Source organism: Chiloscyllium punctatum, chromosome 6 (genome assembly GCF_047496795.1).
Source record: "Chiloscyllium punctatum isolate Juve2018m chromosome 6, sChiPun1.3, whole genome shotgun sequence".
Taxonomy (NCBI): domain Eukaryota; kingdom Metazoa; phylum Chordata; class Chondrichthyes; order Orectolobiformes; family Hemiscylliidae; genus Chiloscyllium; species Chiloscyllium punctatum.
This window is the reverse complement of record NC_092744.1, coordinates 37,916,372-37,943,806: the sequence shown is the minus strand read 5'-3', so window position 1 is coordinate 37,943,806 and position 27,435 is coordinate 37,916,372. Positions and strand designations below refer to the sequence as shown.

The 27,435-nt window shown below is 40.7% G+C and overlaps 2 protein-coding genes across 6 annotated transcripts in view; one reads left to right on the top strand and one right to left on the bottom strand.

Annotated features, from left to right (window-relative positions):
- The window catches only part of mcf2l2 (MCF.2 cell line derived transforming sequence-like 2), a 390,224-nt gene that overhangs the window by 222,040 nt on the left and 140,749 nt on the right, over nt 1-27,435 (top strand). The gene's annotated exons all lie outside the window — the stretch shown is intronic.
- b3gnt5a (UDP-GlcNAc:betaGal beta-1,3-N-acetylglucosaminyltransferase 5a) lies at nt 177-25,485 on the bottom strand. Of its 3 annotated transcripts, none has more exons than XM_072572458.1 (2): nt 25,374-25,485; nt 177-6,111 (listed from the first exon to the last, which is right to left on the bottom strand). In XM_072572458.1, exon 2 carries the CDS (start codon nt 5,776-5,778, stop codon nt 4,642-4,644), a length of 1,137 nt encoding a protein of 378 aa, XP_072428559.1. In that variant the 5' UTR covers nt 5,779-6,111; nt 25,374-25,485; the 3' UTR covers nt 177-4,641. The 3 variants fall into 3 exon arrangements, with proteins under 3 accessions (XP_072428559.1, XP_072428560.1, XP_072428561.1); XM_072572459.1 differs by lacking the exon at nt 25,374-25,485 and adding an exon at nt 25,134-25,363; XM_072572460.1 differs by lacking the exon at nt 25,374-25,485 and adding an exon at nt 18,958-19,045.

Genomic DNA, 27,435 nt, shown 5'->3' with positions numbered 1-27,435 from the left:
TGCATAATCCACTTTTCCAATACTTTAATTTTTGAGCACTTTTCCCCATTTCCCAACATTCATACCCTTCCTTCATTAAAAAGTTTATTCATTGTCCACTAAACTGTAGTAAGAACCCAGGAAAAAGAACATTTCATTTCAAATTGAAGATTAAGCAAGTTTATTTTATATAATTTTATTTTTCAGACAAAATTTCCAGAACACATTTGAAAACAACATACAAAAATATACATTTTCTAAGGAGTTGGAAAATAGAGGTGCAAAACTAGCATGAAGCAACTGTTTAACTGTAATATTACATTTTTTAAAACACATGTAATTTGTGAAGTTTAAACAATGAAATATAAAAAGTTTAAATAGATAGTTTCAAACAACAGACAGACCTTTAAATAGTGTCATTGCATTTCAAACTACTTCTGTACTACTGCAAAAACTGCTTTCTTAAAACTGTTCAATTTGTTAAGCTAAATAGCCAGAGCTATCTTGGAAACAAAAAGATTGTGTGAGGTAGGTACAAATATGAAAGAGGAAGTGTGCGATACATTCTCCCATTATCTAATGCAGTCTTTCATCCCTCCAAAGTTAGTGGGTATATCTTTGGTGGCAGAAGCATAATTGTTTACTAAAAATGTACCCTAAAAAAGGTATTAATGGACAGACGTTAAATCTACAAAAAAAGGTAATAAAAATTAAGCTTCAAGTGCAGAGTAGGATAAATAGTTTAGTTTAGAAAAAGGAACAACAAAAATTAGTAAATTTCAGGAAGGGTTCACATTGTCACTTGTTAAATTTTCATGGTTCTTGTCCTAGACATTCATATTTAAAATCTCAAAAAGGAAGTACAAGTAGTCTGAATTTTAAACAGTGAGGTAATTTTTTTTGGTTGAAAGCTTCCTGTTTTAAATTATCCATACACATTTTTTAAAAAATAAACATTTCACATGGTTTCCTGCTCCAAACTATCCCACTGCACAATTTGAAACAATTCCACTCCTACCACAACATGAGAAAAATTCGAAACTGCCTCAAGTCTTTGACTTGCCATGAACATGGAGAAAGCTACTATTTTGGCAAACGTGGCTAGACCTTGCCAATAACCAATTCCATATTTTCCCATTATGTTTACCAAATTAAGTGTTATTACTTTTAAAAATAGAACAATATTTGAAACCCATTTATGTTTATATAAAAAAAAAGGAGAGAGAAAGAAAACCTGTATTGAAGAATTAAAGATTTTCCACCTCTGGCAGTATTGGGCACTCATTCAGCAAGTATGGCAAATCATTGTCCAGGTGCATAGTTGAAGTCCCTCAAAATAGTCTAAGAACAAAAAAAAGTACCCCCTTCACTTACCAGAGTGTTTTTGTTACATTTGACACCATTTAAATTAATGCTCACTAAAAATGGCAATTTGTAAAGTGAATTTTGGAGCCTATTTAGCAATAATTGGTAACGTATGACCAAAAAAAAAACAATGCAATTTCTTTCTCTACCCAGTCCCTAAAATTTTGAAGTATGAAGCCAATTTTAAAAATCCAATTGTAACAGATAGAGCCTTTTTAGTTCCAATTAATCTTAAAATGGTTCCATTTAAAACTCACATCTACATTTAGTAGATCACACCTTGACAGAGAAAAAAGGGCAACTACCACAGGTATGTAATTAGTTATTTTACAACACATTAAGTTAATTACTGTTCTGTAACCAGATAATGCACATTGGATAGATCAAAACCAGAAAAGGTCATAAAAATCAACAAAATTACAGAATAATGTTTACTGGTTTTAGGTGAATAAGAACTTTACATCTACAATTGAACACAAACTAAAATTTGTTTTTACTCAGTTGCACCACTAACCCCCATGAAATTTTTCTTTTACTTCCTTATGTTTCAAGCAATTTGCATATTCATAAATGCCCAGAACTAGTGTTTCCAAAACTGTAAAATCTTGGTGTTTCATTTCATTAATTATCCATATTATTGATGTTTGTACGTTTCAGCACCAAAAGTGTGCTTAGACAAGGCCCTTAGTTCTTCACAAACTGGTACTGTACCAGAAGTGCTATACTTTTGCTTATTCAGCTTCCCCCACACTTGTTGAAATTGCATTGGATCCCCATTATCAAATGCTCTGAATCCATATGTTACAAATCTTTACTTTCCTAATCTTCTGACATTGCAGGATTCATCTGCAAGTGAAACATATGACAATTTACCTAATTTCAATTAATCACATTTTATTATTGTGCTGTTGTTTTGAATCTAGGGAACAGTTCCAAGTGATCACATTGCTAAATTTTGTCTTCATTCACAATAGACATGGGGAACCTGTTTATAAATGTAAAAATCTAAAGCAGCCAGATTTAGCACAAATGAATACCAATACCTTACCCCAAAATCAGAACAGATCACCATAAAACAGTGCATACGAACTGATTTTCTAGGAATAAAAATTCACGTCTAATAAATCAAGTGTGAAGCACAGGCAGAGTTAACAGCTGTGTAAGTAGAAGACACCAAACCTAAAAAGGCAACATTACACACCACATAGTAATTCAAAAAAAATCAAAAAATTGGTTTAGCACCTGACAGTTTACTTATCAAGATTCCATCACACCCCATTGGCTTGTTGAAAAATCCATAGTTTTAGCACAATTTAGTTTGCCAGAAATATCCACAGGTTCCAGAAAAAGCAGTGAGAACATCACTGTTAATGGTGATGAAATTCAAACATCTCAGAGGCTGTCCTGCTTGGTTCATTTTAAACTTCAAAAAGACAGGATAAAATAAGTTTCAGTTTTGTAGCAGGGGAATTAGGAGACAGTATGCTACAACCTTTATGAGAAAGCAAAATTTGCCAGAAGGATGGCAAAGGAAGATGCTTGGACAGAATTAAAAGCTGTGATTGATGCAGGGTGGAAAGTATGAAAACTGCTTTCCATTGGTTAACAGTTCTCAAAGACAAAAATTCAAGTTTTAAAACTATGCTGTGCTGTCAGATATTGTTTGGTATAGAGCACAGGAGTTTACATTGCCAAAAAACTTCCATTTCAAGACATTTACTTTTCTCCTACTAAAACTTAATATTTAAATTAATGAAAAGGTGCTAATCATCATATGAAAATAGATTACAAAACAAAAAGTTTACACAAGGACTATCTCCATAATAGAAATTTACACATTTTGCCAATAAGTTATGAATTTGCCAACTGTCCCAAGATATAAAAACAAGCTTGGTAGTTGTTCAAAAATTTGATAATTAAAGGAGTGGATATTAGGGTAAAATTTTTAGTTTTACATACTAACATTTGTGAATGTCGATTAAGTTTTGTCATCAGTTAACTTGAATCATGTTTCGGTTGTATGCACTAGAGGTATCCATTTTAAAATCAAGATACTACCAGACTAACTTCGAACCATATGATGCATGCATAAATAGAAAGTGTTCAGATTTTCCACCAAGTGAAATATTAATATTGTGGTTAAATAGTAATGTTTTGTAATTCAAAATAGATTTTCAACTTCTGTACTCAGTTTAATGAGAAGTAGTAATATGCAAACATTCACCTTCAAAAGGTGCAAAAGCATACTGCACTTGAAATTACAACCCTTATGATTAATTGTAATCTAGGACTGCTAGCAATCTGGAGCAGAATCACTAGCTCTTCGTAAAAACTGGGAAAAGCAAAGACTGAACTTAATTCTTCATATAAAAAGCAAAGACAAAAATCAAAATATTTCCAAATTTGGTCTTTCCATTCAAACCATTAGCTTTACTTAAACTGAAACATTAGCTACAGTTTTATGCACATGTATGTCAAAGTAAGGACCATTTGCCAATTCCACAACTGGTCACCAGTATTCCTCAATGAGTTAGACTCGTTTCTGCATGTAACTTGTTTCAAAATGGATTTCTCTTCCGTATTTAGAGTCTTAGCCAAGTATTAGGCCACAATATTTTCAACAATTGAGACCAAACATTTCAGATAAAATTTGATTGATTTTTAGGAGGAATGAAAATTATTAACCAGCATTGATAACTAGCAACTGAAGTGATATGTACTTTCAACCATGTAAACTTTTCCATCCAAACTGATACTTTGTAATCATGCATGAAAAATACAGTTTTGATATATTCAGAATGTTTTACGAGTTATTGATCAAATTACTAGTCTCAAAAAAAAAGTAACACGAGTAAGCCTGGTTTTATTCTGATGAAATTGTTTTGTACACAACTTTTCTTTTGCTGAATAACTTAAAATTTACATGCTAGTTGGTGAAATGCTTCATAGCAGAATAAGTTAGGGATATTTAGATAATAGCTTTAAACGTCCCTAGATTTGTTCATTGCTCACCATTTCCCCCACAACTAGACAAGTCCCTGGGAAAGTATACTAGCAGCCACTGTGGTAGCAACATTTAGTACTCTTAAATCTGGGGCTTTGCCATTTTGTAAAATCTGTTGATACTTTGTTTTATACTTGATTTGATTTTCAAAGCTATGGATAGACAAAAACACTCTGGCAAGTTACTGGTCAACTTGGTCTAAAATTAAAACTGCTCCTTTTGGAGGTCTATTCACAGCCAGTGTCTTATACACAGTTTAAAAAAAAAGTGCAATTTTTCATGTAATTACTGCATTAAGAAAATGCAGCACTGCAAGGATATGTATCTACATAGTACGGTTTGCAGAGAAGAAACACTTTGACCAGCCGACAGTAAAGCTCCCCCCAAAATCCAGAGGTGAGAGAAGTCACTTTCGAGTCTGTTGCCTCTTGCCACAAACGGTAGATATCTTTCACATGGTCATGAGAAGTCATCATTTGATTATAAATACAAGGATGGTAAGGGGTTTTTCCTTCACCAGCAAAATACATGTGTTGTTGTGGTTCTACTCCCATTTTTTTGGCACATATACCCATAAAAACATCATCAATATAAAGACTGCTGTTTAGGGTCATTAAGGCCTCATAAACCTTTGCTGCCACGTCATGAGACACAACATATGCAGCACCTGCAGTATAGTCAGGATAAGCAGGCCACTGGTACATGTCATAGGAAACATAGTATTTGCTTTTTTTATTCCTTACAGGGGGTGCACCTCTGTGTACGCGACCAATCCAGAAATTACGTATCCCTTTATCCAGTTGTAAGAGGTATTTTACTAAGTTTGGAGTGTGTACAAAAACATCATCGTCAGAAGACATGACAAATTTAGCATTTTGGCAGAAACTATTTGCCCATTTGAACTGGAAGATTAGTTTCAATGTCAGATTATAAAAGTCATCATAGAAATCCTGCTGGATAAGGTCTGAATGTTGTAAATCTTCCACTAGTAATCTACTCTGTATAGCTTCACGCTGGGAGGGATCTTTATATACACCCAAAACAAACAGCACTTTTATGTTGGCTTTGAACTCCGAATATATATAATGTTCATTGCCCCATGTCTTACGGATAGCATCCCGCCGAGGGCGGTTTTCAGGAGATGTCTTCACAAACAAAAGAAGCAACACATCTTGATCTTGGCATTTGTTTGCATGAGTTATCAAGAACTGGTAACTATGAAGGCTAACTGCTATCTCCTTGTTCAAAGTCAAGCTATCATTCAGAAAACTGTATCTATTGATGAGATATCTGTATGAATAAGATTTCACATGACTAATGACATTTGCATCCAGTTGCTCCCAATAAAGGAGGACAAGGGAGAAGAAAAAACATGTAAAAATTAAGTGCAGAAACTGACGTTTTCTTCCTCTTCTGTTCACAGTAATCATTCTGCAATCTTAGTTTTTGACAGCCACGAGAAACTCAGGATTTTTAACTGCATTTCTTCCTGGCACTTCAGTGATATTTTGTATAGCTGATGTAATGAAATAAATCTATTGCTATAGAATATTATGCAATAGATAGAATTAGATACAAATTGAAATTATAAACCAGGGATCACCACCTGTTTTTGGATGCACTATTGTAGATGCTGCAATCCATTTTCTCCCAGTACAAACAAAATAGAGGCCATGTGGAAAAAAGTGTCAAAACATAGTGTCTGGAGTCTTTATCTTTTGTTTCACTTGTTTATCCCGAAGTCATTCCAAAAATCACAGAACCTGTGAAGTAAACAAATAATAATTTACACAAAATGTAGAAAAAAAAGGTTTTCTACAAAGTAAAATTTGAATTGTGAAAAGTTTAATCCACTATATAAATACAGCATATTTAAGTTATTTATTCAATACAGCAAAAGCCATGTTTAGTAACCAAAATAAATAATTCATGCCTGTAACCCAAGACTTCAATTTTACTTATCAATACATGCAATTTCTCAACATTCCTTACTGAGCTGTTGAAAAAAAATATACATTTTGCCAGGGACACAAATACTCGTGTCTAATATACATTGTAACCTAAAAAGTTAAAAATAGCCTAAATGCTGCCAGATCAGCAGTTCTTCATTTTATTATCTCAAACTGTCCACTACCATGTGTGTGCACATGCAGTTAACCAAGGCATGTTTAGGGGAGATCAAAATCCAGCTCTTCATGTCCTCTGACTTTACCTACAGGGAACTCAAAATTTCTTAGCTTCTGCTGTGCCAGCATTCCTGCACATGCAAACCTCCATTGCCATTCATGATTCACTATCTGATCAAGCATTTAGGAGTGACTGCAACTTTTACAAAAACACAAACAAATTTCTGGAAGAAGTTAACAGGTCTGGCAGCATCTGTGGAGAGAAACTAGAGTTACAGTAACCCTTCAGAAATGAACTCTGCTAGGCCACTGTTTTTTCCAGCAATTTCTGTTTTTGATTTCTAGTATCTGCAGTTCTTTTGATTTTCTTATTGCAACTTTTATATTTGATTACATCTCTGCAGCGTTGTAGCTCATCAAGTAGACGTCCAATGCAAATATTATATGTTTTAGTATAGTTGCCAGGAAAAGCAGTAACTAGCTTGTTAACAGGACATGAACAGAAAATTGTTGAGTTGGTTTGTGGAATTTGTTTGGAAGTAAAATGGACAGGAATTATAACTGAATACTGCAGACACTGGAAATCTGAAACAAACAATGCTGGAAATGCTCAGCCAAGTCTAGAAGCATGTGGGGAATTAGATAATCCCTATAGCCTCTATTTACCTTCATTCAAGTTGCTATAGCCCCAATTAAATGATGCCATAAGCAATATCATCCATGCACACTTTATAGGCTCATCACTATCAACTTCATGAAAATCAGTGAAGAGAGAATTACAATTGTTTTAGATGGTGAGCTTTGTAATCTGGATAGTTAAAGCTCACAGAATACACATTATGATGGAGGTCTTGAGTATATTTTAAGTCCAGTTCTAAAATACTTGGACAAAGTCCAGAGTAATCAAAAGGGACACCAGGAAACAGTTTGAATCGGCTGTAAGCAGTTATTTACTATATTTGGGTACTGTTGAACAAACGAGTAGCCCAGAAGAGCATTCTTTCTTTAAAATGTAGATGATAAATCACGAAGTGGCTACGAGGTTAGAAAGATAATTTTACATTTTAACTTACTCAGTTTAACAGCAATGTATCTGCACTGATGCCATGTTTTCTTTGTATGTGAATTACTGAGTTGCTAATAGATGATGTAGAAGACACCTGTAGTAATAACTTTCCCCACAAACAGCAATGCCAGATAAAATTGATGGAAAAGTGGTATTGTCACAAGACTAGTAAACTAGAGACTTAGGTTTGAATCTGACCATCATAGACCATGGCAAAACACAGTCTTAGCAAACCTATGTCCACAAGTGCAGGAACAGATTTCATTTTTCTAAACTGTTTGAATTATTAGAGCAAAAATGTTAACAAATGCATGTTCCACATAAATAGCTTGATCATTTACATCTACAAAATGACTGACTTCGGTTGAGTCGGACTAACAAAAGGAAAATTATTCAACACAGCTTTTATAGAAAATGAAGCAAGAAGAGAGTGTGTTGGAGAAACTCAGCAGGTCTGGCAGTATCTGTAAAGAGAAAACCAGAATTCAAGTCCAGTGTCTTTCATTTGTTTTGATGACAGGTCATTGCACTCAAAAGTTAACTCTGCCTTTCTGTCAATAGATGCTGCGAAACCTGCTGAGTTTCTCCAGCACTGTGTCTTGGTTTCAGATTTCCAGTATCCAGAGTTTTGTTTTAATTACAGAGCAACAAGTTTGTTATGGAAACAGATTGCAGTTCTCATTGTCTGGCAACCCATACCAACACCAGGAGACGAAAGAGCAGCAAACCTTAATATAAATACAATTTTATTCCAAATAATTACAGATAAACCAGCTAATACTCCAGACTCAACACCATTAGCACCTTGCCCTCTATGGCATGCGCTATGCAGACCCAGAGGAGATTCCACTCACGCTAATGCATTTACTTACATTATTGACACACACACAGCAATCCATGCAATGTAATAAACATGTTATGGGTACATTGATCACTGGGACAACATGTCCCAACAGGGCAGACAGAGCAGATAGTATGGTGATAAAAGAGTCTTGGGTGGGGAAAATGAGAAGTGGCCCTGATATTCCTCAACATTGACCAGACTGTTGGGGTCTGGAGACAAACAGACTAAGAAACGTCCTACAGATTACAACCATCAGCTGATGAATCGATACATCATTGTTGAACATCACACTGAAATAGAGGGATCAAGAATTATGCTTTGGACTAGGGATTTCACTTTGCTAGAAGTAGACAGACCTGCACAAAACAAGTTGCTTTTTCTTAAAACTACACTCAATTATAAGAAACAAAACATTTTCCTGGTGCTTCCCAAACTATTCTAACAAAGCCAATATGTCCAGAATGTAAAATTCCACTCATTGTCCTAATCTATTCATTTCATAGTCTTATATCCTCATCTACTTAAATATTTATCCAATATTCCCTTGAAAGTGGCAATGGTCTCAAAATCCTTTAGAAAAATATTCCATGCTCTGAACACCTACATAACAATTCCAGTGTATCTTCAACCAGAGGAAATGTCCTACTACCCAGAAAATTTCTTCATCTTAATGGCCTTCTTGTCAAGTCCCTCTCAATTTATAGTTCCCTACACTGAATCATTCTGGTGAATTTTAGTTGGAGTCTCCATGATTTAGCATTACCTCTACATTTTAACTGTGATCTAATATAGTGCAGTAATCTATTAAAACCCCTTTTGGCTTTGTACATCTATAGTCATTCTATTTTTTTTAAAAAAAAGCTGCTGGCCTTATCTACAGCAGTTACTTTCAAGAAAATGCAAGTGGTTCCATCAGCCTCCATGCATCTACACTTTTCTGCATTATTTCAATCTTTCCTTCAGCATTCATTTGATTTTTATCCCTTATTGATTAATCAACATAATATCCCATTTAATTGTTTTTCAAATGAAAAATTATTCCAACAGCCTGTTATTATCTCATGTTCAGTAACTCTAGTGGATGATATTATGGTCTAGTGACTCACCCATCTCTAGTTGGACTCACTTCCTTCCCCCACAGAACCAATTATTCTTCTATATTTCTTTTCCTAGAGATGTGCTAAACTATATAGTGCCTCATTGCAACTGTGGTAATTCTCTTAGCATGCATAGTTCAAGGTGCGAAGTGAGCAATCAATCAAGACAGGAAACATCCATCAAGTTTCAACAGCACATTTTGTTAGAAATTGGATTTAAATAAACAAATCACTCATTAGTGAGGGCTATCCAGTAATTGGCTCTGTGGTAGCTTCTAGCCAGTCAAAAGACTTATTTCAAACAGCACTTTTTGACTTTTGAAAAATCAGAAGTTTAGACATTTACAACACATTCAAATCATAAAAAGATCAAAGGACATACTAATTCCAATTTTCCAGCTTTTGGTCCAAAATCTTGAGGCAATGGCAATGCAGTCAAAGTGTTTTAGTATTGCTTCAATGTTATGATAGTTCACTCAACCCCTTTTAGACAGCGAGTTCCAGATTCCCACCACCCTCCCAAGTAAAAATGCACTCAACTCTTTAGTTGTCCTTTGATTCATCTTAGGCCAATGGGGCAGCATAGTGGTTAGCACTGCTGCCTCACAGCGCCAGAGACCCAGGTTCAATTCCCACCTCAGGCAACTGACTGTGTGGAGTTTACACATTCTCCCAATGTCTGCATGGGTTTCCTCCCACAGTCCAAAAGATGGATAGGTTAGGTGAATTGGCTATGATAAATTGCCCGTAGTGTTAGGTGAAGGGATAAATGTAGGGGAGTGGGTATGAGTGGGTTGCACTTCAGCAGGTCAGTGTGGACTTGTTGGGCCAAAGGGACTGTTTCCACACTAAGTAATCTAATCTATGACCCCTGATCAATATTCCTTCTAATCAAAAAGTTCCTTCCTATCCATCCAAGCCCTTAAACTTACATACCTCTATCAAGTCCCCATTCAACCATTGCTACTCCAAGGAAAACAATCTCAGTCTATCCAATCTTTCTAATAGCTCAGATCCTCTAACCCAGTCAGCAGCCTGGTAAATATCTTTTGCACCTTCACTAGTGCAATTAAATCGTCCTTGTGCTAGGAGCAGAATCGTACACAGTAGTTCAGTTGTGGCCAAACCAGCATTTAGTGTAGTTCTAGCAGAACCTCCTCACTCTTATCTGCCTTGGCTATTAATAAAAGGTATCCCATGTACTTCATAACCTTTCAGCTCATACATTCTAGGATCCAACCACTCATTGCCTTGTTAGCCCTCCCCAAGTGTGTTACTCTGCACGTTTGCCATTGACTAGCCTGGTGATATCCTCCTGGAGTTACAACTATTCTAACTATTTATCATCCCAATTTTTCAATCTGCAAACTATTTGATCATTTCATTCTATATTTAAGGCCAAATCATTAACAGATCATTCAAGGGCCCCAGCATCAAACATTGCAGAACCCCTGCAATCAGACTTTCAGTCTCATCTCTCCACCATCACCCTCTGCTTCCTGCCTCTTAGACAATCTTAAATCTGACATGGCACTGCACCCTGCCGAGCGCACTTCCCCCTCGAGTAATCCTACTGGTTCACATTAGCTGGTCATTCTTCTCCCTGCTGTTTATAGGACTTTGCATTGTACAAATTAAAAAAAAAGGTACTTAGCAACAATAATACAGAAACAAGAAACACTGGGCTCATCCACGTTGTCAGCACTAATCATAAAAACTGATGCAAAATATTTTCATTTTGAGTGATACAGACCTGTTAATAGCCTAGATATGCCCCCATTTCCTTTGAAGGCCAAGCCTTTGTTCCCTTGTCATATATTCAACATTATTTCCCCAAACGTTGTTTGATCAGATTTTTAAAAGCTTTTAACCTTGAAAGGTTATCACCAAGACTTCCATTATGTGGATAGTGGATAGGGATTCTCTCCATCCCTCCCACTCCCAGCTTTTCATCACAGATAAATACAAAGGATGTTGTCAGGGTTGGAGGGATTGAGCTACAGAGAGGTGCCGAATAGGCGAAGGCTGTTTTTCCTAGAGCATCGGAGGCTGAGCAGTGACCTTATGAGGTTTATAAAATCATGACGGGTATGGATTCGATAAAGACAAGGTTTTTTTTTCTCTGGGATAGGGAGAGTTCAGAACGAGATGGGGGAAAGATTTACAAAGAACCTACAGGGGCACTTTTCACCCAAATAGTAATGAGTGTATGGCATGAGCAGTCAGAGGAAGTGGAGGCCGCTGGTACAATTACAACATTTAAAAAGCATCTGGATGGGTATATGAATAAGGGGTAGAGGGACATGGGCCAAGTGTTGGCAAGTGGGACTAGATTAATTTAGGATATCTGGTCAGCATGGATAAGTTGGACTAAAGGGTCTGTTTCCATGTTGTACATGTCTATGACGAAGACATACAACAATTCTAATTACTTTAGAAATATTTACCACCTACGTATCATGACTTGGCCTGCTAATGTTTATGTCGGGTAGACTTCTAGAATTATTTTAATTTTTAAACCCATCTTCAATGAATGCATTGAAGTTACAATCAGAATAAGTCTCCTGTGTTAACTAACCCAGAATTAAGTTATTTCCTTATGAGGAAATCATCAATATTCAAGAATGTACCTTCTGGGACCTTGCATATTTCCTTTATTGTAATCCTGGGATAGTTCAAATGACAAAATTATTGTGTCCATGATTCTTGTAGATTGTTCTGACTTGTTCACTATTTGGGGACTGCTTATACACGCAAGAATCTTAAGTTATCCTCCTGTTTTAACCCCTATATTCCTGCAACATGATAAAATAATTAAGATACTACCAGCTTCCATCTATTCAAAATGCAGTATTTATTTTACCTTAAGATTGTAATAAAATCTAATGTTCGTTTCTTCTACCAACTCCAGTCTAATGCATAGACTGCCTGTGACATTTTTTAATTAAAAAAAAAAGGGGACTATTGGCTTTTATCTGAAAACAAAAAAAATGCTGAACGTCACAGTGGGCCAGGCAGCACCAATGGAAAGCAAGCTAATGTTGAGTCTATATGACTCTTCACAGCTGAAGTGAAGTGTGAAGAGGGCAGCATTTATGGAAGAGTTTGGCATTTAGTGGGGGTTCCAAAAAAAAAAGAGAAGAGTCGTGATAAGGGAGAAAGAATGTTGCTCATCCAAATTAAAGTACTCAGAACAGCAGAACACTGGTGTGTCTAACTGCCAGACTGGGAAGTACAAACTTTTATCTACCCACCGCTGTAACCAGCGCTCCTCAAACATTCCAGAAGATTCCCCTGGCCTCAATCTATTCCGCCATTAGCCATGCAGCTGCCACCCCCACGCTGATTGATGATGTCACTTCTGCCCCCATCATGGCCACTCCCACAACCACTTCCTCCCCTCGATTCCTCATGCATCACCGTGACATTACTTCCGCCCTTCACATCATCGCTGATGCCACATGCTCAGTGACTTCCGCCACCCCTACTGCCATGGTCACCACCACTTCCACCCCCACCAGCACCACTCACCTGCATTCTGCTGACATGCCCCCCACAGACCCCACTGTCACTATCCCCACCCCCCAGAACCCAGAGGATAACACTACCCCTGCTCATGACTCCACCCACTCCAGTTACAAGTTCCACCCCCACTCTCAGCTCTACACCCACACCAGATCCCAGATCTCAGCTCCCAGCCCTGCCGAGTTTTCACCATTCCCCCCAGACCTCCCCCTCACTGAGGACAAATGATCAGTCCTCAGCAAAGGACTCACCTTCATCCCCCTCCGTCCACGCATCAATGAATTTAATACACGCCGTGACGTCAAACAATTCTTCTGTCGCCTCTGAGCTTAATTTCACAAATCAGGACTCCTGCCCACCTTCCAAGGACCCTTCACCCACCTCCAATACACTGTATCCACCTGGACACCCCGTGCTGGCCTATTACCTGCCCTCGACCTCTTCATTTCCAACTGCTGCCGGGACATCAACCGCCTCAACCTGTCTACCTCCCTCCCCGACTCCAACCCCTCACCTTCAACGTGCAGCCCTCCAATCCCAACCTCACCATCAAGCCAGCGGATAAAGGGGGCGCAGTGGTAGCCTGGCGCACTGACCTCTACACTGCTGAAGCCAAATGTCAACTCGAGGACACCTCTTCCTACTGCCCCCTCGACCATGACTCCACCCCCCCCATCACCAAACCATCATCTCCCAGACCATACAGAACCTCCCCACCGCACTGCCCGGTTCTACCTCCTTCCCAAGATCCACAAGCCTGACCACCCTGGCCGACCCAGTGTCTCAGCATGCTCCTGCCCCACTGAACTCATCTCTACCTACCTTAACTGTCCTATTCCCCCCCCCCCCCCCCCCGAGTCCAGGAACTCCCCACATACGTTCGAGACACCACCCACGCCCACCACCTCCAAGACTTCCGGTCCCTGGCCCCCAACGCCTCATCTTCACCATGGATATCCAATCCCTCTAAACCTCCATCCGCCATGACCAGGGCCTCCAAGCCCTCCGTTTTTTCCTCTCCAGACGTCCCCAACAGTACCCTTCCACCGACACACATTCTTTCGCTGAACTGGTCCTCACCCGTAACAATTTCATGGGCACACGTATGGGCCCCAGCTATGCCTGTCTCTTTGTTGGCTACGTAGAGCAGTTGATCTTCCGTAATTACACCGGCACCACTCCCCACCTCTTCCTCCACTACATTGATGACTGCATTGGCACCACCTCGTGCTCCCACGAGGAGGTGGAGCAATTCAACTTCAACACATTCCACCCCGACCTTAAATTTACCTGGACCATCTCTGACACCTCCCTCCCCTTCCTGGACCCCTCCATCTCCATTAATGACGACAGACTTGACACTGACATTTTTAACAAACCCACCAACTCCCACAGCTACTTGGATTACACCTCTTCCCACCCTACCTCTTGCAAAAATGCCATCCCGTATTCCCAATTCCTCCGCCAGATCTGCTCCCAGAAAGACCAGTTCCACCACAGAACACAGCAGATGCACTCCTTCTTTAGACACCGCAATTTCCCTTCCCACGTGGTTAAAGATGCCCTCCAACGCATTTCGTCTACATCCCGCACCGCTGCCCTCAGACCCTACCCCTCCAACCGTAACAAGGACAGAACGCCCCTGGTGCTCACCTTCCACCTTACAACCTTCGCAAAAATCAAATCATCCACCGACATTTCCGCCACCTCCAAACAGACCCCACCACCAGGGATATATTTCCCTCCCCACCCCTTTCCGCCTTCTGCAAAGACTGTTCCCTCTGACTACCTGGTCAGGTCCACACCCCCCTACGACCCACCCTCCCATCCTGGCAGTTTCCCCTGCCACCGCAGGGACTGTAAAACCTGTGCCCACACCACCTCCCTCACCTCTATCCAAGGCCCTAAAGGAGCCTTCCACATCCAAAGTTTCACCTGCACATCCACTAATATCATTTATTGTATCCATTGCTGCCGATGCGGTCTCCTCTACATTGGGGAGACTGGGCGCCTCCTAACAGAGCGCTTTAAGGAACATCTCCAGGACACCCGCACCAATCAACCACATCGCCCCGTGGCCCAACATTTCAACTCCCCCTCCCACTCTGCCGAGGACATGGAGGTCCTGGGCCTCCTCCACCACCGCTCCCTCACCACCAGACTCCCTGGAGGAAGAATGCCTCATCTTCCGCCTTGTAACACTTCAACCCCAGGGCATCAATGTGGACTTCAACAGTTTCCTCATTTCCCCTTCCCCCACCTCACCCTAGTTCTAAACTTCCAGCTTAGCACTGTCCCCATGACTTGTCCGGACTTGTTCTACCTGCCTATCTCCTTTTCCACCTATCCACTCCACCCTCTCCTCCCTGACCTATCACCTTCATCTCCTCCCCCACTCACCCATTGTACTCTATGCTACTCTCTTCCCACCCCCACCCTCCTCTAGCTTATCTCTCCACGCTTCAGGCTCACTGCCTTTATTCCTGATTAAGGGCTTTTGCCTGAAACATCAATTTCGAAGCTCCTTGGATGCTGCCTGAACTGCTGTGCTCTTCCAGCACCACTAATCCAGAATCTGGGAAGAATAGACAGTCCTATTGTGGGGGGGGGGGGGGGGGGGGGGGGGGGGGGGGGGGGGAGAAGTTCAATGCAGTGACAGAATGTCGCAAGTAATGCTAAAAGGAAAGGGAAGGAACGGGTTCACAATTTGAAGGCTGGCCCATAGAAGATGGAAAGTATTCATCTTGGAGCTTGGTGACCACTGGTGTTCCACAGGGATCTATTCTGGGATCTCTGCTCTTATAAAATGACTTTGATGGGAAGTGAAAGATTGAGTTAGTATGTTTGCCAATGATACGAAGGTTGGTGGGGTATGGATAGTGTAGAGGGGTGTTGTAGGTTGTAACAGGACATTGACAGGATGCAGAGCTGGCCTGAGAAGTGGCAGACGGAGTTCAACCTGGGAAAGTGTGAAATATTTCATTTTGGAAGGTCAAATTTGAATGCTGATTACAAGGTTAAAGGCAGGATTCCTGGCAGTGTGGAGGAACAGAGTTTAGATTAGATTACTTACAGTGTGAAAACAGACCCTTCAGCTCAACAAGTCCACACCGACCCTCAACCCACCCAAACCCATTCCCCTACATTTACCCCATCACCTAACACTAAGGTGAATTGGCCATGCTAAATTGCCCAATCTTGGGATTCATGTCAATAGATCCCTCAAAGTTGCCACCAAAGTTGATTGTTGTTAAGATGACATATGAGGTGTTGTCTTTCATTAGCAGGGAGACAAAGTTTAAGAGCTGTGAGGGTTATGCTGCACCCTATAAAGTCCTGGTTAGACCATACTTGGAATATTGTGCTCAGTTCTGGTTGCCTCATTACAGGAAAGAGGTGGAAGCTTTAGAGAGGGTGCAGACAAGATTTCCTAGGATGCTGCATGGACTGGAGAGCATGTCTTATTAAGAAAGTTTGATGGAGCTGGGGCTTTTCTCATTGGAGCGAAGGAGGGGGAGAGACGACTTGATAGAGCTGTACAAGATGAGAGGCATAGATAGCCAGAGACTTTTTCCCAGGATGGAAATGGCTATGAAGGGGCATAATTTTAAAAAAATTAATTGAGAGGGAGGTTTAGGTGAGATGTCAGAGATGGGTGGGTGTGTGGAAAGCAATACCAGCAGTAGAGTCAGATGCATTAGGGGCAGTTAAACGACATGTTAGTAACATTCAGGGTATGTAGATTAAGATTGATCTGACAGTCGGATAAGTGGTTAGCACAGCAAGGTTTAAAGGGCCAGTACTGTACTGTCCTATGAACTCAATATGGAGTTAGAAGGTTGTAAAGCACCCAGCCTGAAGAGATGTTGCTTCTCCAGTTTTCACTGATTCACTGGAGCTTTGCAGCAGGCAGAGGATAGACATGTGAGCATGCAAGCAGGATGCGGTGTTAAAATGACTGGCTAAAGGAAAGTCAGGAATTATGCTTGCACACGGACCAGAGGTGTTTTGCAAAGCGGTCACCCAGTTTGTGTTTGATTTCTCCAATGTACAATAGGCCAGATTAGGTGCAATAAATACAATGTGCGAGATTGGAGGTGGTACAGGTGAAATGCTGCTTCACCTAGAAAGACTTTAGACTCTTGGATGGTGAGCAGCGAGGTCATGGTAAAGAAGCAGGTCCCTTCTGTGTTTAGATGGGAAGGTGCTACAGGAAGGTGGGGTGGTGGTGGTTGAGGAATGGAATAGTGTGCCCGGAGGGAACCATCCCTGCAAATGCAGACAGAGGCGTGAGGCGTGGTGGCATTCTGCTGGAGTGGTCTGAAATGGTGGAGAAGAATCCTCTGAATGCAAAGGTTGGTGGGATGAAAAGTGAGAAGGGGGACCCAATCAAGCTATTGAGAGGGAGCAAGAATGGAAGCACGTGATAGGTTGGATGCAGTGAAGACTCTGAACCATAACAGGCAAGAAACCATGGTTATAGAAGCTGTGCCAGTGATGTTTTGGAAGATGGCACTATCTAAATAGTGGATACAACATAGACATAGGAACTGGGAGAATAGGATGGAATCTTTACAGAAAGCTGGGTGGGAGGAGCTATAATGAAGGTAGCTCTGGGAGTCAGTGGATGGCAATGGATAGTTGATTCCCTGAAAATGATGACAGAGGTCAAAGAAAGGAAGGGAAGTGTCAGAAGTGGACAATGTGAAAAGTTAGAGGGGTGGAAATTAGAGGCAAAATAAACAAATTTTTCCAAGATCCAGGCAGGAGCATGAAACAGCAGCATTGAAATATTTGTCAACGTAGAGAGATAGGAGTTGTGGGAGGATGGCCAGTTAGGACTGGAACAAGGATTGTTCCACATAACTGGGACCCATGCAGTTACCCATAGCCACTTTAATTCATCTCACTTCTGCCAAGTCAAAAGGAGAAATTGTTCAGAGAGAGAACAAAATTCAGCCAAGTGGAGCAGAGTGGCTGCGTATGGGGAGTTTTCAGGCATCTGGATGAGAAAGAAGCCGGGAGCTCTTGAACCATCCTGGTGGTGAATGGAGGTATATATAGTGGAATTAGACATCCCTTAGTCTCCACCCCCTAAACTACCAGACTTCACTTCAGCTATGAAGGATCTAGACTCAAAACATTTGCTTGCTTTCTCTCCATGGATGCTGCCTCATCCACAGTGATCTCTAGCAATTTTTGCTTTCAATACAGATTCCAGCATCTGCAGTAATTTGCTCCTTATTGCTTTTATCAGGTTTATTGCAGACTTAAGAAAACAGGTACATTTGCAAAAATGGGTGCATGACAGATGCAGTTTATTGGAGATAGGAGATGATTCACTTTGGAGTAAACATAGAAAGACAGAATACTTACTTATTTTGAATATACATAATCAAAAACTCAGGAATATGTACTCAAAGGCAAATATTAACTGAGGTACTCTGGTTTGTATATAGGGACGAAGGAAAACAAAATGGTTATACTAAACATGCACACTGTTCAAAACTCAAATGATTGGCCACAAAAATATTACTTGCTTTAGGAAGGACATCAAGGCACAGAAGAGAACCACCAGAATGAGGGGCTTATTAGATAAGCTGAGTTGTTCTCCATAAATACCCAAGCAGTATTTAAAAATAGAGAGGCTTTGATAAAATTGTACTAGTTAGGAAAAGTGATGAGTCAGATTGGTCAGGCAACAGCCACGTCAGAGATTTTTTAAAAGTTGCAGAAGGACCAAGAAAGGAAATACACCAATAAATTTTCCATGCAGGGTTGGCAGAGTCTGAAATGCATCATCTGAAAGGAGGATGAAAACAGACTACAGAACTTTCAAAGTAATTGAATATATAAATTGACGTACAGGATAAGTAAAACATGGGGAATGGAATTAAATTGAATAGCTTATTCAAAGAACAGATGCAAACCAGGAGTCAAAAATCACTTACAGCATAGGAAGCAATAATTTACACGTTCCATTGGCTTAACATCAACTTATAATAGTTGTATCCATGTACGTGCAGGATAAAGTCCCACTGGTCAGAGAGAAAACATTTGTCAATTTGTTTAAGAAAGCTTCAATCAAATGTAATCACTCTATGAACAATGTTGCACCTTCAAACATGACAGTAACTGTATCAAATTGGTAGTGCAAGTGTTCACCCAAGGTCCGGAGGTATATATTATACAGGGTATCTCAAACTGCTGTGGTTAAATCCTAGCATGTAGAAGCAACATAATTAAAGACAGAGCAATATCAAAAGGAAATTAAGAAACATAATGAAACATGGTTTAAGTGAAAAAAAATATTATGAGCCTAACAAGGACAGGACAAGTGATTAAGTGAAAACATCAATTTATCAATTTTAGAATTCTCAATTACTTTTGGGAATTACACTCCAGAAATGTCAAATTGTTTCATGAAAGAAAAACCCTTTGTCATTATATTGCATAACATGCACAGTAACCGGACTTAGACCTGAAGAATCCATTGACGAGTGGATAGTTACATATCCCAGTGAAACATCAAGGCATTTCTCTGCATGCAGATTGATCAGTAAAAACTGATATTTCCCTAATGATGACTACTGATTCCTAATTCAAACCAAACTTCCAATACAGCTAGTCTACATAAACTGAAAACACTTAACGATTGTAAAAAAAACACCTGACAGAATCAGGTAATGATGAAAGTAGCTATTGTTACTGTAAAGTTCAAAGTGGTTTGGAAATATGCATGAGGAGTGGGCCTCTTTCAGCTAATTCACACATCAACAAGGATCATCACATTAAGACTGCCAGTACAATCTTCTCCCTCCAAACACCGAGCTCCCATATTAGTGAAATATTTCAATACCACAAATTCTTACTTCTGAAAATCAGAACTTGCATTTTATAGAGTTCTCTTTCCCAGAAAAGTGATAGTGAGTAAGATTTTTGATAAATTAACAAAGTCAAGCATTATGGAAAGGTACACAGCAAACTGGAGTGGAGACTGCACAAGGTCAGTCCTGTTCTGAGTGAACAATCAAGTAGGCTAAGGACCAAATACTCCTTGGTCCGACATTCCTATGGAGAAACCAGCCAAGTTGCAACTAATATGAAATTTCAAGAGATCTGGACCCCTATTAATTCCTAATGGAAGAAAATATTTGTCACATTTATTCTGAAGATAGTAAAAAGAGTGTTTGTCGGCATAATGCAACACCAATTTGAGGTGCAATAAGGATTAAAGAAATTACATAAATAAGACGTCATGTTCTGTTCAAACTGGGATCTCAAGTGCAGCTTCAGAGCTTCTACAACGTGTTCCAGTCCTCAAGGAATCCCACTAAAGAAAGAGCAATGATATCACCAATGCCCCACAAGATGTTGGCTCCCAGCCTTAGCGCTGGGAGTCCAGACTCCTGTCTGCTGACACTGCTTCAGTCTCAAAAATGAAGGAAAGAAAGAAGTGCATAAACTAAATGCTGCCAGCCTGCAACAGCCAGGCTCCAACTGGCCCAAACACCACCTATTGTGGTGGTGCCATTCTTGGATATTGTACTGTAATAGAGCACACTTAAGAATATTTTGCAAATGAGGGTCAAATGAATACTGCACTAAGATAGAGTTTTAAAATTCAAGGTTATTCCATCCAATTCATTTCTCACATGTTAACAATGTGAAACTGTACCCTGGAAACAAAACTTAACACCTTGGAAATGTATATAAAATTGGACCTTACAGCTCCAATGCGGAATGCAGCTACACAATTTAGATAGAAAAAAGTTACCCTACACAAAAGGCAGGACGAATCTAACTGGTCAATTACTGCCCCAAACTACTTGATTATCAGTAATGGAAGAGGTCATCAACAGAGCCATCAAGCAGCACTTGCTCAGCAATAACCTGCTCGCTGATAGTTTAGGTTCAGTCAAGGCCAGTCAGCTCTTGACCTTATCGAAAGGAATATGGAGGGAGTTAAAATCAGATCCTAATGAATGGCAAAGCAGGCTTGAAAAGGTCAGGTGGCTTATTCTTGATCCTTATTCACATGTTTGTGTAAGCCAGGTCTAAAACAAACTCAGGACTTTATTAAATAACAGCTGGAGCACTGGTTACTGCAAAGGCAATGGGCCCTGATAACATTTCAGCAATAGGACTGAAGACGTGTGCTCCAGAACGTGGCACTCCCCTAGCCAAGCTCTTCTAATACAGTTAGAACACTGGCATCTACCTGAATGTGGAAAATTGTCCAGGTATATTCTGTACACAAGAAGCAGGACAAATTCAACCCAGCCAGTTACTGCCCAGTCTACTCTCCATCATCAGTAAAGTGATGGAAGGTGTTATCAACAGTGCTATCAAGCAGCACCTGCTCAGCAACAACCTGCTGAGTGACACCCAATTTGGGTTTCACCAGAATCACTCAGCTCCTGATCTTATCACAGCCTTGGTTCAACCATGGACAAAACAGCTGAATTCCAGAGAGGAGGTGCGAGTGACAGCTCTTGACATCAAGACTACATTTGACTGAGCTTGGCATCAAGGTGCCCTAGCAAAAGTGGAAACAATGGGCATCAGGGGACCAAACACTCCACTGGTTAGAGTCATACCTGACACAAAGGAAGGTGGTTGTGGTTGAGGAGTGTCAGTCATCTCAGTTCCAGGACATCTTTGCAGGAGTCCCTCAGGGTAGTGTTCAATGCCCAACAATCTTCAGCTGCTTCAATGACCTTCCCTCTGTCATAAGGTCAGAAGTGGGAATGTGTGCCGATGATTGCACAGTATTCATCACCATTCATGACTCCTCAGATTCTGAAGCAGCCCATGCTCAAATGCAACAAGATCTGGACAATATCCAAGGTTGGGCGCCAAGGCACCACAAGTGGGGGACAGTGACCATCACCAACAAGAGACACTCCAATTACCACCCCTTGACATTCAATGATATTACCATCACTGAATCCCCCATGGTTAACACCCTTGGGGTTATCTTGACCAGAAATGTAACTGGACTCACCACAAACAGTGGCTACAAGAACAGGTCAGAGATTAGGAAAACTGCAACAAGTCACCTCCTGACACCCCAAAGTCTGTCCACCACAAGGCGCAAATCAGAAATATGATGGCATATTCTCCACTTGCCTGAATTGTTGGAGCTCCAACACCACAAGAAGCTTGACACCATTCAGGACAAAGCAACTCACTTGACTGACACCACATCTACAAACATTCAATCCCTGCATCACTAGTACGCAGTGCTGCTACTGAGTGCTATCTACAAGATGCACTTCAGACATTCACCAAATATCCTTAGACAGCACCTTCCAAACCCACAACCACTTCCACCTATAAAGGAGGGGGCAGCAGGTACTTTGAAACACCACCCAACTTGGAAAGTAGGTCAGTCGGTCAGTCATTCATACAAAATCCTTGAATTCCCTCCCTCCTGGAGTTGTGGATCAACCCACCCAAGTATCTTACAGCGATTCAAGAAGGCAGCTCACCACTACCTTCAAGGGCAAAAAAGATGGGCTACCAATGCTGGCCAGCCAGCAACACCAAAATCCCACAAATGCATAAAACAAGTTAAGAATCCATATTGCAAGCAACATATAGTACATATTTTTAAAAGCCATCTGGTTGTCAGAAAACTAGAATCGGAAATCAACTTGGTTAATAAGGCTTCTCAGCTTCATCTCCTGGCTATGGAGAAGAGATAGCTCTGTACTCTGGTCTCAAATGTATAATGTGTTAGCATGGTTTTCCAACCTTAAATTTGCAAAGGCTATTATTTTAAGAAATACAAATATTCTTTTGATTATTGCTAAGGTTGCAATACACACTTCATTTTCCATCTTATTTTAAGTCAAGCTATTGCATTCTGCATTACTTAATTTCCGCATTTAGCCAAGATATATATCCACCCTTATACCCCCAAACTGAGCAAGTTATCTTCTGAAAGTAAAAAACCAAAGTATTGCTTATTTGTGCTCTGCTTCTCAAAGCAACTGGATTTGCTTGCCCTGTACAATATTTCCAAACCTATGCAGTAACAAAGTGGATTCAGTCTTCCAAAGAAAAATAACTAATCAGTTAATACATTGAAGACCACAATTGATGGATTTTTGCTAGGCAAGAACACCTAGGGATAAGAAAAAAAGACAGGTAAATGAATTCTAGAATTACAGTACAGGTCAACCAAGAATTATTGATGTTGAATTGGTAGCTGGTTTTATTGGGTATAGGAGGGAAATCCCAAGAATCAAGTTTTTACTTAAATATTTTAGAAAAGATTTGCAAACAGCAAGATAAACAATAAACAAATGCAGAATGACAAAATGGACAAAAATTTTAAGGTGGAAGCTGAAGTTAGAAAGCCTATCAAGAAAACAAGACATGCTACATGAAGTTTTATCATGAATAGGATACAGCTTCGTTATTATGTTCAACTTCAGGGAGCAGAAAAAAATTATGAAGAGTACATGAATGGTCCTGAGGATGAAGGACTTACAGTTAAGCGAAGAAATCAGAAAGGCTCAAGTTGAATCACTTTACGAGCAAAATCAAGATGAGATTGGATAGAGGTGTTAAAAATTGCAAGCAATTTTATTAATTTCTTTCCATTTGTTCAGTTTCCAGTGGAAACATGGTAACCAAATAATGTTTAGTAACAGACAAAACAACTGGAGTCAACTTGAATTTAAACAAAGTTTTGCCATGACCTGGAAATGCAGTGCTTGAAAGGATGATAGAAACAGATTCAATAATTATTCTTTCAGGCTTTAGGGAAAAGAAACTAGGAATGCAAATAATTAGATTAATGTTTCACATTGATTCAGCATAGATAACCAGTCTTTGATGGAATGTAAAAACTTTGAAAAAAGTGAGATAAAACTGAGCAACCGCATTTAAATTTTAATTAAACTAGCTTCTCCCATTAAGAAATGGCTGTTCCACTGCCCAGAAAAGAAAAATCAACTTCAAAACATCTTCCAGATATCCACTTTATCCAAATAAACAAAAATCAATTAAGTCTCAAATCTAGTGGTTCTCGGAAGGCTCTTTCAAAGCTTCAAAAGTGAACATTGAGATATCAAATGTCACCAACTTTCAAAGCACTACCCCATCATACACCAAATGAATGGCTAAAAAAAAAAGCGTTTTTAAAAATATTAAACCCTACCACTGCCCTGGTGCTTTGGCTGTTCAAACACATTCTATAAGATGCTGTTAGCTGACATTATAAAGTGTATTCTTCAGCCTAAACAATACACATTGTATCTGCACATTCTTTGCAAAACAGACGGTAAAGTGCGTTCACACTAACTTTTGAGTTGTAGATAGGTAGAATAACCAGTTACTTTTGGCAGATATTAAGAATTAATTGATGTTTGCTTCAGATTATAAGAGATAAACATTGGGGCTAAACTAAAATTATAAATCAAATCCCAGAGTGGAGTTTGAGAATTTGAATTCACCGCAAAACTACTAGAAATGAAATGGTGTCAGTAATGGATTATTGGAATGTCATGAAAATAGTTAACCGGTTCAGGGAACATAACCAACCACCGTCATAACTTCTGCTTTGCCTGGAATGAAAGCCCCACATATGTGGCCACTCTCTGAAAAAGGTGGGCTCCCACAGCCGCATGAAACTTAGAAAGCGACACAAAAAAAAAATTGGAGAAATCCCAGGCCAGGAGAAGCCTCTAACGACCGCTGTTGTGTTCCCCAGAGAACGGGATGTTATGAGCCCAGGTAAAACCCAACGCGGGGGGCACGGTTCCCTTCACCGTTTGGTGTTTGTATTTTTTTTTGTCACATGCTCGTCAGGCGAGGGCAGCCTAATCCACTCATTTTAAAAGAAACACGAAAGCGACAGGGAAGAGCGGATAACACACACGGGAGCAACAATCAGAACTTGCGAAAGCGAACGGGGGAAAGAAGAAAAAAAAAACTACTTTGGAGTGAGGAAACCTGCTTTTTGAGGTAGATAACCCCGTAAACTGCCGACACTTCAAGGGGGTACAGTTCTGACAAAGGATGCGTTTGAATCTTATACTTTAAAGCAGACAATCTCACTCATTAGTCTGGATCCTCTTCCCGGGGGGGGGGAAAAGATAGGCGAGACACACACCCGAGCAGAGCTTCCATGACCGGTCATATCCCACTCCATACCGGCTTCGCCTCGCGCGAAGGTCCCGTGGAAACTTCCAGAGAAGGGTGACATTCTCCCAGCACGGTCTCTAATCCCTTATATGGACACGAGAAATAAACCACTCAACCCACACACATGTACACAGAGACAAAAGGCGAGGCGCGGTGAGAAGGAATTAAACGCTCGGAGCAGGTACGGGTGCGGTGGAAAGAGCCTTACCCGCGAGCCGCCGGCTCCTGACTGACCTATAAGCCGAACCGCCGAGCACAACGGCCAGCCACAGCTAACCGAGCGACGGCGGTTTGCCCGCCTACAAAATATGCGCGCCAGCTGTCAATCAAACTTGGGAGGCGGGGCCACGCCCCTGCCCTCTGCTCAGCTCAGCACAACACAACACAACACATGGGCAACAGGTTAACATACCCTCCACAGTCTTTATCTTCATAAGCAGAACCTTCTGTTCGCTTTCGCTTCTGTGCAAAACTAGCTACCCAAGGAAGGAACAGCGCTGCGAAAGCTTGTGCAACTAGGTCAAACTCGCAGAATGCTTCAGAGAACACCTCTGGGAAGCGCACACGAAGCAACCCCACCGCCCCATGGACGAACACTTTAACACCCTCTCCCACTTCGCCAAGGACATGCAGGTTTTGCGCCTCCTCCACCGCCAAACCCTAACCACCCGATGCCTGGAGGAAAAATGCCTCATCTTTTGCCTTGGGACGCTCCAAACCCACAGGATGAATGTGGATTTCGCCAGTTTCCTCATTTCCCTTCCCCAAACCTTATCCAGATCTAACCTTCCAACTCAGCAGCACCCTCATGATCTGTCCTACCTGTCCATCTTCCTTCCCACTTATCTGCTCCACCCTCCTCTCTGATCTATCACCATTACCCCCACTCTCATCTACCTATCGCACTCTCAGCTACCTTCCCCCCTCCCCAGCCCCACCCCCTCCCATTTATTTCTCTACCATTTTGGTTCACAAGCCTCATTCCTGATTAAGCTTACGCCTGAAATGTCGATTCTCTTGCTCCTCAGATGCTGCCTGACTTGCTGTGCTTTTCCAGCGTCACACTCTTGACTCTGATTTGCAGTCCTCACTTTTCCTACCAAATAAACCCCTCGTTGCACTGTAACCTGGTGTTGTGTGATTTTTAACTTTGTGCAAAACACGTTCACTCTCCAAGATCCTTTAACCTGCATGCACTTTGCCCCTCATTTAGTATTGTTTGGTTTCCTTGAAGTGAATCCGAAGGCTCTGGGATTTTAAGGCAGTCATTGAATGTGGTTAAACATAAAACACATTCACCATGTGCCACTTCCTTGCATATTGAGTTGGTTTAATGCCCATTATCTTTAGGCTTAATGCAAGCTATTAATCAATTATGAAAGTAAGTTCAAAATATTTCTTTTGTGGATCAGCAAATTTGTAATCATAGAATTTTACAGTACAAAAATAGCCCTTCTACCTATCTCTCAGATAACATTATTAAGGAAGTGAACAAGTTGGTTTCACCAATAATTCAATCTCTGTGGGTGAACCCGAAAATACAAACCAATCAACAAGTTGAAGTAAAAAGTCCATTTATGGCACAGTGGCAGAATCCACATCTCTGAGGCAGAAGTGGGTACTGCAGATCCTGGAGATTAGTCAAGATTAGGGTCAAATGCTGGAAAACCACAGCAGGTCAGGCAGCATCCGAGGAACAGGAACATCGATGTTTTGGGCAAAAGCCCTTCATCAGGAAGCCCATCTCTGAGTTAGGTGACCCAGGTTCCATTCCCACCTGCTCCAGAGGTACACTGTAAACACACCTAATCCAGCGTGTGGGACGCAATTAATTAGAAAATGTATTTGAAATAAAAAGACCACTATGTCTAGCACAAACTTACATGTTGTGCATACGACTCAATGGAAGACACCACTAAGAGACAATGAATGCTCTTCAGTAATCTTTGGCTGGATTTTACCACATTCCACACCATGTCTTGTTTGTAGGTAGAGAGCTGCAAGATACCATGGGCATCATGCTTGCCTGCACTTGCTCCTAATTCAATATGGCAGGGGAATCAGGTGAGGTACCAGGCAGTCCACCCACCTATGGGTCAATAGCACCCTTGAGACCATCCAAAGGCTTCATTCCACCATCACTGAAGTTTGATCAGCAATTGAGGGAGGACCATGACTAGAGTCCAGCCTGGTGGAATTCACTGCTTGGGGAGGAGGGCTAGGAGGTGACCCATTGATGGATCACTTGGATCCATTTGTGGTTTCTCTGG

Bases quoted from the DNA above. Each gene is read 5' to 3' on its own strand.
- b3gnt5a (XM_072572458.1), bottom strand. From the start codon at position 5,778: ATGATTACTGTGAACAGAAGAGGAAGAAAACGTCAGTTTCTGCACTTA.